Here is a 16,262-nt window from a genome sequence, read left to right as displayed (position 1 = left end):
CCACACAAGCCACTCGATCGAATTCCCGACAACAACTCTCCCAAATCCAACCCGCTCAGCCTTCACCCAAGTTCCCAACCACAGAGGCACGTAAGCCTCAAAACCAATACGGTTGCTTGTCCAATTTTTGTGTTGCAAAAGCTCTGACCTGTCTGATCCCAACTATTTGCATATGTTCATGTTTTCCCTGATTTAATTTTTGTTTTTAAAAAAAAAAAACATAATAACATACATAATTTCTTTGATTAGAGTCCCAATCCGATCAGCATAGAACCAAAGTTAATATATTTTTCTTATTGGAAGCTTTAGAAGGTAGTATTGTGAAATTACAACGTTGTATTTGTCTATGATCTAACGCCATGTCTGTGTCTATTTTGGTGAGAACCAAGTGTCGGTCCTAGAAGACATTGACGTTGCAAATGCCTTTTGGGTGCATAGAAATTAATAATTTCTTCGGAGAAAAAGCCAGCGATCGATAAGCGTACGAGCACGGAATACCCAGTGAGAATTGCCTACTCCTTTGCCACAATAAGGAACAGTTTGCAATCAACTTTTATGCCTGGTTTGATTAAAAAGTTCAAATTATTCCATCTCATATAATTATTACAACTTTTTAAAATTCTCACACAAAATATAATATTAAAAAATAATATTCTAACAATATTTTATTTAAATTTTTATTTCATCTCATCTATGTAACCAAACGAAGCCTTACTTTAGAGAAGCAAGTGGCGTGGAAATCAAATCACCTGAAAATTTATATTCTTAAGCACATTACATATTTCACACAACTTAAGATTTTCTATTGCTCTGGCCAGAGGAAAACAAACCATTTTATCCTCAACTTCTCAGGTCGTGCCACTAAAATGTCATTTTGGCTTTTTATCATCTCCATCCACAAAAAACAAGGTTTCTCTCTCAGGTCTTTAGTTCATTCAAGGAAAACTTGAAGCTCTTACGTTACGGGTAAACCGCAAGTAACCAAACCAGATCCCTCTCTATCCACACAATACAAGGAAAGTTCTGCAGATGATGATCACCAGCCTTGTCTGGGTTGTATATTGCATATATTTATGCTACAAACATTCTACACCACATAATCCCGATGCCCATCATCTTCTCTTGATTATTTTCTCAACTACATGCCATCCCAAAACATATTCTTTGTACATTACTCTACATAACACCTATCACTCCAAATATTTCACAAAGACAAAAGTTCCACGCCAGTACGGGTACCTGATCAAATATTCACATGATTCAACGTTACATGTGCGACTCCCATGTCGAGAAATCCACCAAAAAGTGAAGTGCCGCTCCTAACATAAAGATGTTTCAGCATTTGATGGTAAAAGAGGACGTTCGTATTGCAGTAAAAACATACAGAACGTGGAAAGAAAACTAACGCATAAAAATGAATGGTATTGAAAAATGAAAGCTGCTTCTCATTATATATGCATGGAATCATCAATCTGAACTTGAAGTACAACAAAATAATTTACTACCATACGTCTCTAAGATGGCCCATGCAACCGGGGCAAACCAAACATGCATTAACATGTACAGTTGATCTGAGCAAACTAGTTGTCTACAGACAATGATATGTAAAAATGGCCTACAAAAACCCCCACTTCTTGGGGCCCACACAAAAAATAAAACCCCAAAAAAGAGTAGGAAAAAAATAAATCAGAAAGAGAAGAAAATGGAGACCAGAATAATACACTAGCTTTCTTCCGTTCTCAGCCTCTTATGAGCTAATCCAGACTCATTACGGCAGTTGCCAACTACAGCATGCCCCATAACTTGATCGTTCAAAGACTGTGTCTCATCATCCTGAAGGAACAAAAGTTATTTTTTTATTACTATGTGAACTGATAAAAAAAAATTAATATAAGCCAGACATATCATCAAGCAGAGGAAAAACGGAAGTCAGCATCTGGACTAAATGGCACAATAAAAATGAAAAAGGACGACACCACCAATGTCATCTCAGGTCCATTTGGAAAAAGGGGTATCAATACAACAAATATCCCCATAATATTCATTTGGGAATCATTTTCATAGCAACAGTAACATCAGGGGTAGTAAGAAAGGGCTTCTAATTAAAAACAAACCTTTGAATTAGATGCTACACCATTCAGTCTGCTATTTGCAGGTTTACCAGCATTAATCTGCACTGAAATGCAGGTTTGTGACAAATCAACTCCGGAAGATTGCAGCGCTTGGGTCAGTGAATTCAGAATCCTGTTCAACACCAAAACCCTCTCAGCAACAGCAAACACAATACAGTTTTCAGATATAACTAGTTGTAGTATTCCTTGCCCAAGAGTGCCATGAGTATAAAGCTACCGAATACAGGGGGATCAAATCATTATTTTTTTGTAAGTAATGCAATTTTATCAAACAAGCAGAGGGGCGCAACCCAAGTACACAGGATAGAAGATTCAATATAATACCTAGACAAAAATAACAATGTCCCATCCTGTTTGTATAAATTCTAACATCTAAGGTAAGTGCCAGGTAGTGCCATTACCATACAAAAGTTCCAGAAATTAGGGGCAATAAAAACCGATATTCCGACAAGAATAACACTGGCCTATCCTCCAGGTATTAGCCCTAACATCTAAGGAGCACAGTAATTATTCAAACAGAACTCTTGAATCCTTTTAGGAGGAAATGAATTGACCAGGTTATCACCAACACTGAATCAACATATTGTTCTATGAGGAGACCCTTCTTATTGAAGATAAATCTCAGGCATGTGCGTGTACTCATTTCAAATTTCTGGATTCAGACCTTCGTGCTTGGGCAAGCAAGCTTGCCACATATAATCAAGCAAGAAAACTTGCCAAATTGTGATTATGGCCCAGCACATTAGCGTCACAGTAAAAATGACTAATATAAACAAATTTCTACCAACCCAAGGACTTTGCTAAACAGCTATGTTAGGTAATCAGTGCAACAATGTCATTGAATTTTCTTTTTTTTTTTTTTTTTTGAAAAAAAAAAGACAAATAGGCAGATGCTCACTCTTCAGAATATGAATTTGAGATGCTAACTGATCCACCATCAACAGCCAGCTCCTGTTCATTCAGTGTACTATTTTGAACATCACACTCGGTTGGATAAGGTCTAGCATGCCACCACTGGGATTGGGGCTGGGAGGACATATTTTCAGCATCAGAAACAGATTCCTGTAACGCCTGGGTAGGCACACCACCCCTAACAACAGGATCAAACATGTTTAGCTTCATTTGCACATTCGAAGGAGCAAGTGGTGTAGCTGACCCAGTGGGGTTATCAAGTGCCTTGTAAACTGCAGTTGTACCCAATTCAGATTCTGGTGAGTTCTGTGCATTTGTAAGTAAAGCTGGGGGGACAGTATTATTCTCAAAGCCAAAACCATTCTTTATAACTTGTGAATGATCCGCAAAACTTTCTGCAGGCCCACGATTATTTCTCTGTTACAGGCAGATGCAAGGAACCATAAAAAAGTTTCCTTCGAACGTACTGTGGAATCAAAAAGCCCCAAAATTCTTATAATTTCTCATACTTACAATATGTGACTTCAATGCAGGGAAAAAACACAAGCATATTAATTCTCAAGAAAGAACCACCACACACAATCCATATAGACATGCACCACCAAGCTAAAATGAGCATGAGATCCACACCAGCGACATGTTTTATACAAGGAAAAATCTTCAACTTTCCAGAAGGAAAATTAATTACAGTCAAACGTGGACACCTCTACTTATCACTTGAGATACTATAAACCGAGAATTGAAAAGTATTTTATAGTGAAGAAAGCAGATGCCGAATCTAAAAGTTCAGAAAAATAAAAAACAGAACCAAAAAAAAAATAGGAACGAAAAAACTATATGAGTTAAATTGCATAGGTAAACTGCAAATTCAACCTTACACACTTCATATAACATAAGAATATATAGCATTACTCACATATAACTAATAGAATGAATCAGTAAACGGTATGCCCACATTGGAAAAAATACACTGCAACTTGAATTTAGCATGCCCCTGCAAACACTTGGTTCCAGTTGAAATTTTGTAACATAAAAAATTAAAACATAGTCATACATACAAAACCTGAAGCCCATCTCCCCCCGCAAACAAGATCTTACGAGAGCTCTGGCACACTGCCACTTCTCAGTGGCAGGTTTGTCTCTAGGGCTAGGATCCATCTGCGCTCCAATTGCTTGATTGCAGGATAAGCCAAATTTCAAAATTTTCCATTTTTCTTATCAAATATACCCAGTGTAAAACAAAACATCTCTCTGGTGGCTTCTATAGACACTGCTTGGCACACAACCTAAGTTTCTGTCGCAAATTTTAGCAAAGAAGAGTAACGTTGAAAACACCCACTTGACATAGGTCAAACAAGCAGGATCTTCAACACATACCATGTAGCACAGTATTCAATCCAGGTAACTTACATTCACAGTGTCCAAAAACGCAAAGCTCCAAACAGAACACAAACTAAGAATGCCATGCAAAAGCATCTAGTGATCCAAAATAATATTACATGAACTTGCAAAAACAGACACAAATGTCCACCATCAGTAGCTTACCCAAGGTATCAATTTTTTTGGTTCTGAACTCCACCCGCGGTATTGTCCTTCGTACATATTTAATTTATCCTGTAAAAACTGAATGTACTCTATAACCTGAAAATAAATATGAAAATTTGTCAATTTCAACTAATTAGATCTAATTTACGAAATAAAATGATTAAAAAGAACAGTCAATTGGAATACCTCCAACAAGAATGAAGCCTTATCTCTTTTTTGATCATTCCGCGGTAAGATATCTCTCAAAATCTGAAATCTGCCTCAACAACAAGGTTTTAAGGTGAGCAAACAATTACTGCCAAGGCTACTAACCTAATTTGAAAACATAAATGGTTGTAGGCAAAAGAAATCTCCACTATGAACTAATTGCTCAGCTAATGTTCACCGAATTTAAGGGTTACTCATTTAAACTACAAGTAAAAACTTATGAAGAAAATCGAACCAAAGTCTTTTGTCTGCAGACAAATTGGAAATAGAAGCCAATCGTGGATCATCTGTTTTCACCATAAAATTAAGCTAGCGGAATGTCTTCTGCACAATCCCATGAGAAGCGCTTTAACGAAATGGTACAAATACCAGTACGAAGTTTCAGCACCAGCCATCCCTAAGCCAGCACCTTTTGGTGAGCCTTATAACATGTGCCATGTGCTACTCGAGATGAGATTTTGCACATCTTTATGTTTCAAGTAAATTTATTCCGGGGACATCCATATTTTCTAACAAAAAAAATTCCCGTTTCTAAATTTGTTAAGAAGCCAGGGAATCCACAAGCACGAGGAAACAAACTAACACGGTCATTTCCATATACTATGAAAAGAACGAACTAATCTTTTTGATAAGTGAGAAAGAACAAAAATTAACAAAAAAATAAGTTCTTAAAGATAAAAAATAGCTTGCCTCTCGTTAATCTTGCTCCTCCTCCTCTGTTCGGTCTCCGAATGCTTCGACCGATGCGCCATTGTCCTCTGATCCCTGCTCTTCCCATCCCCTCTCGCTGCGAACCCACAAATTTAAACTCCTTTTAAAAAAGAAAAAAAAAACCAAAAACAAACAGATAAGAGATAGAAGAAAGCGGTTACCGATCCGAGAACAGGAGCTGTTTCTGGCAACGTCGTCTTCGTCGTCTTCGTCATCGAACTCCTCGTCGTGGTCGTGGCTCTTTGCTGGCTTCACCATCTCTGCGAATTGTACCCAGGTGGACACAAGGGAAGACGAATAAGCCCTAGGAGTGGTGGATGCTAACGTGCACGATGTTGTTTAGGTTGTAATTTTGAGCAATCGTCTGGACAGGTGACGTTTTTGTTTCTGTATTCAACTGTTCATGGGTGGTTTTGGTTCGGAGCTCCGGTTTGGGGGTGGACCTGATCTGTCCTTTTTTTTTTTTTTTTTTTTTCATTTTTTTAAATAAAGGTTATTCCATTTCACGACTCGGAGAAAGGAAATATGGACCACACTGGACTGGAGTGTGCACTCAACTCTGTATTACACTATCATGACGTGATCCTTGGGACACCATATATTCTTCTTTGTTCTTCTGTCACACTAATTCACGAATGATATTTAAGTGATTTTTTATTTAAATAATTGATTTATAAAATTATTTTAAAATATACCACATCAATTTATATAACAATACGAAAAATATCTTAGTCACTGACTTTATAAATAAATTTATAAACTGACATGACTTAATATAATATGTTAGATTATATTTTTTGTACTTTTTTATTAATCAATAATAAAATTTAAAATAAAGAATAAAATTATACTTCGTTTTACTGTAGTCCTTTAAAACAGAAGGAAATGGAAACAGCACCTAGTGGTCCTAAAGCCAGCATGCACCAGGCAAGATGTGAAGTGATTCTACCAGGGAAGAACTGAGGTTTTTTGGGCTTCAAGCTTCAGCAGAAAGAACTCTGTCGCCATTACACTTCGCTAACAAAGTTTTCTTCCCATAGTTTCTCAGCATTTTCAAACCAAACTCAAAAGCAAGCTGAACTCAACGTGTTTTAACAAAACTTTCTTAAGACTCACTCATGGAACCTAAGGCCTCGTTTGGTTATACAGTTCAAATGAGATGATATGTTTTAAATAATAATGGGATGAAATAAATTAAGATGAGATGAGATAGTTTGTAAAACCCACAGCAATGACCTCCCACATAAATAACAATTTGATCCCAAGAAAAATCGAACTTGTAAAATGGGAGTCATGCACACAAGTTCACCCTAACAGTATCATAACAAAACATAGTAACAAACAGTATAAACCCGCCAAGAAATGAACCAGATGTCTTCTATAATCATGAAAGCGCCAAGGTCCAAAACCTAGACATCAGTATAGTGCAAGTTGTTTATTACATAATAGCTGAGTGGAATGGAAGTGGATGAACGCATATGCGGTTACATCTCGGGGAAAAGGAAAACAAAACAAAGCTCAATACATTGTTCCCACTAGAGCAAAATTCTGATTATCCCAAAAAAGGAACATGGCAATGAGGACACTATTTGAATAAAATGATAATATAGGTAAGGTAAAGTAAAGAACTCTTACATGAATGGAAATAATAAATATATATGTAATCATAGATCAAAAGCAAACGCCTATTTTGATCAGTTCTTGACCACATTACATCTTTAGAATAGAGTCTGAATTCCTAGAGCTACAGGAATCCTACAATAAAGAAGTTCGTTCTTGACATTGATTTTCCAGTGAAGACATGCTAAGTTACATCAAAATTGTTTGTTTGGTTACATAATTAAAGAAATTAAGACCGCTATCCCTCATACGGATTGGAATAAGCTATATCCAATACTATGTAAAAGTGCTTCATAATACCAGAGCCTAGATATCTGAATTGACATGAGCCGAACTAAAAGTGCCCACCTCATTATGTTCTTGAGCCACGGTTAGAAAGATTGCTTGTCTTGTTAAACTGAAGCAAGGAATAAATTCCAACCTCTATGGGACTAGGCAAGTGAATTATCTTCATATACAGATACAGATTGAGAGGATAGATGTCATGGGCATGCGAAGGGGCCATTACTGGAACTCATTTCACCTCTCATTATCTTTCTCCACCCTCAAGCTCCTCTAGATCATCCAATTGAGCTTCCTCTTTGTTGTTTGAATCCCCACCTCCACTTTCATGATTTTCACCACTACGCCGAAAAAACAATCCAGATGATGTGGAATCGTCTTCATCAAGATCCTCTTCATTATCCTTGTCTTTTGACCGCAATATCAAATCACTGTCCATCCAAGCAGGGCATCGATGCGCAACTCTAAGAGCTGCCTGAACTTGTGACTGAGGTGAAGGGCTTGAAGCATGAAATGATGTTTCGTTAGAGTCATACCTCAGGCAAGAACATTCGGGGACTGGATGAGATAGAAAAGATAATGGTTTGGATTTGGTGGATGCTTCTATGAGTCCATCAAGCAATCTCTTTCTCATATGCTTGCGCACCGATTTTAGCCAGGTATGGTTTGCATGATATAGATGGTCATGGATTTCTTCTAAAAGCTTTGAAACTTCTTTTCTGCATTCACAGCCACAAAAAAGTAGGGGACACATAAAGAAACAAGAGACAATCATTCATCAGCTTAACAATTGGAGATAAAATGGTTAAATGATACTTTATCATTAACCTAGTTTAGGCATGAGGATTTATGTTAGAACTCTATAGTCAACAAAAAATGATAATAGTAACAATAGCAGGAGCAACAACAACAATGCTAATATTGATAATAATGTAGCTGTAAGGTGCAAGGTACACAAGCTATCAAGATTTTAACTTGGAAAAAAAGAAAAGCACTTAAAAGAGTGATGGAGTTTGGATGGTCTTCACAAGCATAGGCTGTCCGTTTAGTTGTGTTAATATGGCAGAGACGACAATGTAACAACTCCATTTGATAATGCCTTGACATAGGCAAAATAGCAGTAAAAGAATTCTAAAGCACGCACCGTGATTATCTTTATTCAGGGTTTCTGTATGAAGATATTCAGTGCCCAGATAGATGTAATGCTTACCTGTCTGGCCTATATGTTTTCAATGCAGCTGACTGGTAGAGTCTGTGCCCCATTACCAGGCTGGCAAAATTTGGCCGTCCATTGCCATCACGATCAAATCCAGAGATGAACACATCAGCTTCAAGGCCTATCACATAGTCAATTGCTTCCCACAGCAATTTATGGGCATTAGTCCGCAACTCCATCACCGTACTTTCTGGTTCATTATCACTCTCAGCCACCCAACCCCACCAACCTTCAATGTTATATGACTTTGGCCGCGCTGGAGGTGGTGGAAGCGGGCGAGGACGTGGCCCTGAGGTTTTCCAAGCTACATGCTTCATCTCTTTCTCAATTGGAGGGGGAGTTCTAGGAGAACTGGTAATAATATTAGCCTCATGACCATAAAGCCTATTGAGCTCCCAAGGGGTGGTAAGGGAAGTCCTATCAACAACATTTTCAAACATAGCATGAAGAGGTATCAATGTCCTTTGGCCACCGAAGACTTCTCCTCCAGATACATATATTATTGTGTCCCATGAGTATCCATGCGCACGGAGAAGAATACCAACCTGTAGAAATCAACGAGGTTTGGATCAAAGTCTCACTTATATAGACTTTAAAATATTTATCCATTTACAGTCAACTCCTTTTATTCAAGAGTGGAAGATTTGATCAGCCATTTTCAAAGTGTGGGTTCAAAACTCACAGGTTTGCCAACTACCCAACAACTACTCCCTACAGTTCCCTTAAGAGTTGTGAAGTTGCGCACCTTAAGTTAGAAATATGGAACTATGCTTCTAAAGCACAAAATTAAAAGGGTATCAGAAAGCAACAATCTTTGACATTTGTACTTATTTTACCATTCTTAACATTGGGAGTTAGCATATACATAATCTCTTACCTCTTCTGGCATTAGTGGACAAGAACCACTAAGGCGTTGCTTAGCTGAATTCACCTGAAGCTTCCCTTCGACGATCCCCCGTTTTATCATCCAAGACCTTTTGTGCTGAATGAGCTCTGTATGTACATCCTTGTAAAGAGTTTCCAGGGCACAAGACACAAATCAAATTTGAGAAGAGTGCTAAGACATCTCAATCATGCATTTCCAGGTTAGAGGCAGATACCTGGAAGAGTTCGGCACAACCATGATATGCTAGAGCATCTCTAGTCATCCCAGGGTCATAGGCTATAAATGGCCGTCCAGGAGCCCGCAACCTAGGATAATATTTATTTTATAAGCAACCTAGGATAATATTAAAACATGTAAAAACTCATACTGATAAACAAAAGAAGAAAAAAGAGTTTATGATGGGCATTCATTGACCTAAATAAAACTTTAGTGGCAAGTTCCTGGACCTCCTGCCGAAACTGAAGGGCATGGAAAGCAACCCTACATCTCAGCCTTTGAAGCTCTTCATTGTGTTCAAGTTCAGGTGGAAGGATGGTCTAAATTACATACAGAAAAGATAGTGAAAACTCAAAATCATAGATAGACTATTATTAGAAACATCAAGAAGATTTAACTCCAACTGTATTTGAGCTACATAAAATAGATATAAAGAAAAAATGCTTCCGCCAGGGGGGGAAGGGGGGTGAATTAAAAACAGACATTCTGCCATCACATTTCACAAGGCCGTTGGTAACCATAACAAACAACTACAGAAAAACTTTCCTTCACTGCATATACTCTATATAAATAATACAAATCTGTCTCATACAGGTTTTCCGCTTCAAGATTTTAACAATAAATTGAAGAATACAGAAACAAGTCGGCTTTCTATATCTAATGGTACATATCATACGTTTGCATTAAGGGCATCTGTGTTTGATGAAAATTGGACAAGTTCATTACCTTTTCGGAACTATCATGCATGTTAACTTGGGAAATCACAATGCATACCCATATCAACACCATTGCAGTCAGCATCTCATTTAACTAGTAATTTAAGGCTTCCAATTGCGCGGACAAATTATGCAATTAACGTCAATATAAGCATCTAATGCATCATAAGCAGCATTAATCATAATAGTATGATTTATTCCGCAAACTACAATTTGAATGGCAATTACAACTGAGTAACAATTAAGCTCAACCCCAAGCTATGTGTCAGAGACCGACATTACCTGCAAGCAGCCACCTTCAGGTACAACTAGCTCAACCACTGAATGCTTCTTCAATACTGAGAGAACTTGATTCAGATAATAGTATGGTGAAGCCGAGTAATGCACTTTGAAACTTGGAATTTCCTTCTTTCTTCTTGCCCATTTGAGATTTTTGGGAAGGGTTTTCACAATGTTGACATCTTTTGCTAAGGCTGCCATGAACTGGTCCTCGTCGTACAGGTAAGCAAAACTCTTGAAATCAGAGCTGTATAATTAATAGAACAAGTAAACTAACTTAGAAAATTAAATGGATGCATCAATTGTAGGGTATGATTGAATTTAAACAAAATTTTAATGGTTATGTCAAAATAAGGCAACCTGATGCCCTTGCTGCTTGTAGTTGACTGGATCTCAGGAATTACTAAGGTAGCATTAAGAAGCCGGGAAACGGCAACCACATCACAAATCTGAGAGTTAATTAACGGTTTATATTTCAATTAAATGTGACATTAGCATGGTAACAGAATATAGGCAATTCAAACATGCATCCTCACCGAATTCCTGATCTCATGGAAACCACCTCGTATTCGGACAAAGATAAAGCCATTTGTTTGCGAACTGGGATCTGTTACTGATACATTTATCAGGAACACCTCTTTTGTTAAAAGAATATAAATATTAAGAATTCAAAAGAGAACGTAAAATGAGAATGAGTTTTCTTTCCATTGCCATACAACCCCCCCCCCCCCCCCCCCCCCAAAAAAAAAAAAAAAAGGAAAAGGACTGTATTTCAAATGCACCACAGCATCTATGTATCAAACCTAACTTTTAGGTTTAGGCCCCGTTTGGATGTTGAGATGGTCTCAACCCATCCCATCCCATCTCATTTCATCTCATATCAACATCTAAACACCAATAAAATACAAACACTTTTCAATTTCAAATTATCAAGTTTTCAACTTTTTCATCTAATCATTTACAACTTTCCCAAACTTTCAAACAAAACACAAAATACAATTCAGCTTTTTTAAATCCCGAAACAAAAATAATTTTAAAAAATTATATTACAACAATATTTTAACTTTATAATATTTTTATTCAACTTTTTCTCTCTCATTTCCCAAAATCCCATAAAACATCTTAACTCAAACCATTTCACTACTATTCACAAACTGTTTCACTACTATTTACAAATTTCTCATCTCATCTCAACATCCAAACGAGCTTTGAAAAAAAAGCAGGAACAATAACTTAAGCTATCTCCTTTTTAAAAGAGATAGAGACCAGAATCGTAGCACATTCTGCATGGAAAACATATTTGCTACTTAGTTGACATACCATCAGCAGAGCATGAGTTTTTTAATTACTCCTTAATATATAAAGGGACAGTTAGATGTGGACAAAGCTTCTAATTGGGTTGGCACACTTGTCAATACTCAACCAATATAACTCAATTTGGGGATCAACATATTTCATTATTAAGACATATTTGAGGCCTAACCAGCATAGTTTCCTCTGGGGTTTGCGTCGGGATGCAAAGATTCAAGATGCCGTATTGGACCCCATAGTCTCCTATACATTGGACTCTGCAAACATAAATTAAGAGTAGAACAATAAGAAGCCATAAACAGACACGGTACAGAAACACAGAGAGATGATATGGTCGCCATTATACTAGGCCAATACCAAGAGGAAGAACGAGACAAAGCCATGATGGGTATGAACTGTACACTAAAATTAACGCAAAAATTTAAAAACGGATCGATACTAAAGAATAAACATAAAGCTGAAATAAAAAGGAAACTTAATCAATAAAATTTTATCTCCATTTTTCAACTATGCTATCGAAAGATCAAAAAAAAATCCAAACATTACATTGCAGCCAAAACTTTTTAGCCCAAAAACGATAGTATTGCCCGCATTTCTTGGAACAATAACACAATCACGGAAAAGAATCCAGCAAGAAAAAATAATAAGCAACGATAATCAAGCTGGTTAAACACCAAACAGCCAACTCTATGGAAACACAAGAGGAAAAGAGTAAAGAAAAAGAATTGATCTTCGTGTGTGTATTGCACATTACAGTTCTTGGAAAATTTGCACTTTCAAAGATGGGTCTCCAGGAGAAGACAGTGATTGAAGACTGGTACTCTATAACGCCATCCTCAGTGAATCTGGCAAGCAAAAAGTGAATGAAGAGAGAAAAAGCGGATAGCACGAGCCCAACCAGACCGACCCACTTCAGTCTTGAGTTCAACACCATCTTCCCCTGCCCTTTCATAGAAACCTCTCTCTACACGTCTCCCTGTATCTCCTCCAAGAAAATCCCTCCCTCTCTCTCTCTCTCTCTCTCCCTCCCTCCCTCTCCCTCTCACTAACTGACAAAGCTTGAAGGAGGAGGAAACTCAGACGAATGGAAGAAAGAGAGTTTACACGTGTGAGTTCATGTCTAGTGCACTACAGAAGATGTTTCAGTTGGACAGATCAGACGGGCATCTACCCAATATCTAACATCTGTTTCAGGATAAAAACCCACTCTCTCTTTCAGATCGTGAGAAGCACTGTCCAACAACTACACAGAGATTTCAATTGCCATAGGCAGTGACACTACAGTGTGTGCCTGTGGCTCCGTACAAAAGGAGTCACGTGACTTTTGGACTATTCCACGTGCTGTGAAAGTCTACGCCTTTGGTCGTGCGTCTTTTTCTGATAGTGGTCACACATTGAAAGATATATGGGATATTTGTTTTGAGACTTTGAGATAATAAAAAGCAGAATTTGGCTTTTTTGTTTTGATTTTGATAAAAAATAAAAAAAAGCTCATTAAAATTATAGTTAATATATTAGACTTGAGAGTCGGGATTGAATATCTTAACTATAATTTCGAAAGAAAATTAAATGTGAGAAAATATTATAAATCAAATATCCGAATTCATGTTCTTAAATAAAGTTAAATAATGGATTATTAAAAAAAAATACTACAGACACAAACAAATTTTATAAAAATAACCTTACAAATTGATGTGACGTTATGTGATCTGTTAAATCTACTTTATAAAAAATGATCTTATAATTTGACACACCACATCAAACAACATTAGTTTATAAATTTATTTGTGTAAAATTCGTTTATAAATTATGATTAAAGAATTTATAAAAAAATAAAATAGTTACATAAAAAAGGAATGATATCATTAGGATTAATAATGACTCTTGTAATTAAAAGTGGTACTCATTTTTCTATTGAGTGGAAGTGTGCTTTCTGATTTTGGATATAAAAAGAATGCAACAATGTAAACTATGGATATCTTAATTATTCATCCAAATCAACCAAAGCACGTTGGATAAGAAGAGCAATGTTTGCTCGTATTGTTTGTACTTGAATTTGGACAGAAAACCATAAACAAATGACATCGCAAGGATTGAAAAATCATTAGGTAAGTAGGGTTTGGATAGTAAGATGATATGAGATAATTTTATATAAAAGTTGAATAAAATATTATCTGTTAATATTATTATTGTTTTAAGATTTAAAAAGTTGAATTATTTATTATATTTTTTGTAAAAATTTTAAAAAATTATAATGATGAGATGAGATGAAATATTTAAGCTTAATATGATTGCTGAGCTCAACTGAATTCAATCTAATTTTAAGTTAAATCTAATATTCAAACACTCAAGAGCTTACCAATTTTCCTATATCAATGGACAAAAGCTTTCTTTGGCAATGATGTGTGTATTATGCACGACAACTACAAAAGGGGCTTTTTTTAAACAAAAGTAAACGAACATTAATTACCAGTTTCAACTAATATGTTTATTTTCTTTGTAACGAGTGGTTTGAGCTAATACCCATCATTATATGTAAGCATTGGATGTACTTTATACATGTTAATATGTTATTATATTAGGAACTCCTTATCCAGGTGCCCTTGAGAATGTGAACCACATATATATTATATATTCGATCCTACCTAAATGATTCTCTTTTTTTGTTTTGTTTATGCTTTTGTTGGTTTGCCCAAACAAAAGAAAAATAAAAAGGACAAAGGGTTGTATATAGATAGTTGGCTGCTTGCATAATTAATGCATTGACAAAGTAGAATTGTTATACAGTGTATTATTACGGACACGATGATCATTTTGCATTTCAAGATGTTATAATTTTATCGGGGGCTCACCTTTGAATCGGGCGTGAATCTGTGTTACAGAGTGGACACAATAATTTAGAAAACAATTAGGTTTATCGTGAGATAAGATGAGATAGTTTTCGATGAAAGTTTAATAAAATATTATTAGAATATTATTTTTTAATATTATTATTATTTTAAAATTTGAAAAAATTGAATTATTTATTTTATTTTGTATAAAAATTTAAAAAAATTATACTGATAAAATTAAATTAAATAAAATAATTTCACTATCCAAACATATTATCTTAGAGCATTAGTACTCTTGGAAAGCACATTTGCATGTAGAGTTGATATACTCGCATATCTTAAAGCATTTGCATTGGCTTAACTAAATATAAATGCAAATTAAAATTTGACTAACAATTTTTTAAAATGGTATATATATATATATATATATTAGAAGAGGTAAGAAAGCAAATTTTTTTCTTGCTAGCTAAAGCAACTCTATATATTGAAAAATGCTTATCACACCGATGAAAGCCATTGAGAAAGGCTACAGATGGTGGTTTTTCTAAAATATAAAAATAAATGTTTTTAAATGAGTTTATAAGTTTTTTTCTTTTTTGTTTTAAAAAAATATTTACAGTGATTTAAAAAATGCTTAAAAAAACACCAAAAAAAAAAAAAACAATGCATTTTGCACTTCCTAAGAAACTCTCAAGGACCCCTCTCAGTGGCCCTAGCAGTCTCCCTCTATATTTGTACGATTATTGAATAATTTATATTAACTTCTCTCTTATTTTGTCGCTACATAATAGTTGCACCACTGATTATTATTTATATATATATATATATATATATATATATATATATGTGTGTGTGTGTGTTTGGGGTTCATACAATTTATAATGAATTTGAATCGTAAAATATAAGAAAAATAAATTATATAAAAAAATTTATGAAAAAAATTTAATAAATAAAATTTAATTATTATTTTGACTAATAAATGAATAATCTAATATGAAAATCTCTATTGAATGGAATAAACAAAAAATAAAACATGTGATTTTAACTCTATCAATGAGAATGCTCTAAATAGGATCCTGTTACAGGGACCAATGCATCTGATCAATAGTGCATTTTAATTCCTTTTTTTTTCAATATTTAAAAAAATACAAAATGCACTATTAGTTTTCCTGTAAGCATTTTCATCTTAATATTTTGGAAAGACTGATTGTGTTCGGACCTTTGGTTATTGAAATCAATTCAATTCATCTCAAACTTATTATTAATAAGACTCATTACTTTTTTAATTTCTTATAAAAAAGTTAAACACATATCAACCTATTCAATTCATTCAAACACATATCTTAACATATTTATATTCATATATATATATATATAAATAAAATCCACAAAATATTA

General features: G+C 35.2%; 2 protein-coding genes across 5 annotated transcripts; both read right to left on the bottom strand.

Moving 5' to 3' along the window:
* Positions 1–1,007: 1,007 nt before the first annotated feature.
* LOC121248202 (transcription factor BIM2-like) lies at positions 1,008–5,917 on the bottom strand. 3 transcript variants are annotated; one of them, XR_005937407.1, is made up of 9 exons: positions 5,669–5,917; positions 5,487–5,583; positions 4,776–4,845; positions 4,590–4,685; positions 3,031–3,461; positions 2,115–2,244; positions 1,722–1,833; positions 1,240–1,319; positions 1,008–1,138 (listed from the first exon to the last, which is right to left on the bottom strand). XR_005937407.1 is itself a non-coding variant. In XM_041146592.1 (8 exons), the coding sequence occupies exons 1-7, from the start codon at positions 5,763–5,765 to the stop codon at positions 1,723–1,725; spliced, it is 1,032 nt and encodes a 343-aa protein (XP_041002526.1). In that variant the 5' UTR covers positions 5,766–5,917; the 3' UTR covers positions 1,008–1,319; position 1,722. The 3 variants fall into 3 exon arrangements, 2 of the variants coding, with proteins under 2 accessions (XP_041002526.1, XP_041002525.1); XM_041146592.1 differs by having other exon boundaries at positions 1,008–1,319; XM_041146591.1 differs by lacking the exons at positions 1,008–1,138; positions 1,240–1,319 and having other exon boundaries at positions 1,425–1,833.
* Positions 5,918–7,147: 1,230 nt separating this feature from the next.
* On the bottom strand, positions 7,148–13,226 carry LOC121248200 (O-fucosyltransferase 27-like). 2 transcript variants are annotated; one of them, XM_041146589.1, is made up of 10 exons: positions 12,788–13,226; positions 12,206–12,290; positions 11,259–11,329; positions 11,083–11,171; positions 10,726–10,969; positions 9,926–10,047; positions 9,726–9,816; positions 9,503–9,631; positions 8,620–9,170; positions 7,148–8,128 (listed from the first exon to the last, which is right to left on the bottom strand). In XM_041146589.1, exons 1-10 carry the CDS (start codon positions 12,983–12,985, stop codon positions 7,657–7,659), a joined length of 2,052 nt encoding a protein of 683 aa, XP_041002523.1. In that variant the 5' UTR covers positions 12,986–13,226; the 3' UTR covers positions 7,148–7,656. The 2 variants fall into 2 exon arrangements, with proteins under 2 accessions (XP_041002523.1, XP_041002524.1); XM_041146590.1 differs by having other exon boundaries at positions 11,259–11,335; positions 12,788–13,225.
* Between the last annotated feature and the right edge of the window lie 3,036 nt (positions 13,227–16,262).

This window comes from Juglans microcarpa x Juglans regia, chromosome 2D (genome assembly GCF_004785595.1).
Source record: "Juglans microcarpa x Juglans regia isolate MS1-56 chromosome 2D, Jm3101_v1.0, whole genome shotgun sequence".
NCBI lineage: Eukaryota > Viridiplantae > Streptophyta > Magnoliopsida > Fagales > Juglandaceae > Juglans > Juglans microcarpa x Juglans regia.
The sequence above is the reverse complement of the archived record's forward strand: the minus strand, read 5'-3'. Positions and strand labels throughout refer to the sequence as shown.

Bases quoted from the DNA above. Each gene is read 5' to 3' on its own strand.
- LOC121248202 (XM_041146592.1), bottom strand. From the start codon at position 5,765: ATGGTGAAGCCAGCAAAGAGCCACGACCACGACGAGGAGTTCGATGAC. The intron at 4,686-4,775 runs GTATTCCAATTG...ATTTATTTTCAG, and splicing joins AGGCTTCATTCTTGTTGGAG to GTTATAGAGTACATTCAGTT. The intron at 2,245-3,030 runs GTGAGCATCTGC...GGTGTTGAACAG, and splicing joins TCAAATTCATATTCTGAAGA to GATTCTGAATTCACTGACCC.
- LOC121248200 (XM_041146590.1), bottom strand. From the start codon at position 12,985: ATGAAAGGGCAGGGGAAGATGGTGTTGAACTCAAGACTGAAGTGGGTC. The intron at 9,632-9,725 runs GTATCTGCCTCT...ACTCTTTACAAG, and splicing joins GTTGTGCCGAACTCTTCCAG to GATGTACATACAGAGCTCAT. The intron at 9,171-9,502 runs GTAAGAGATTAT...TGATTTCTACAG, and splicing joins GTCCACTAATGCCAGAAGAG to GTTGGTATTCTTCTCCGTGC.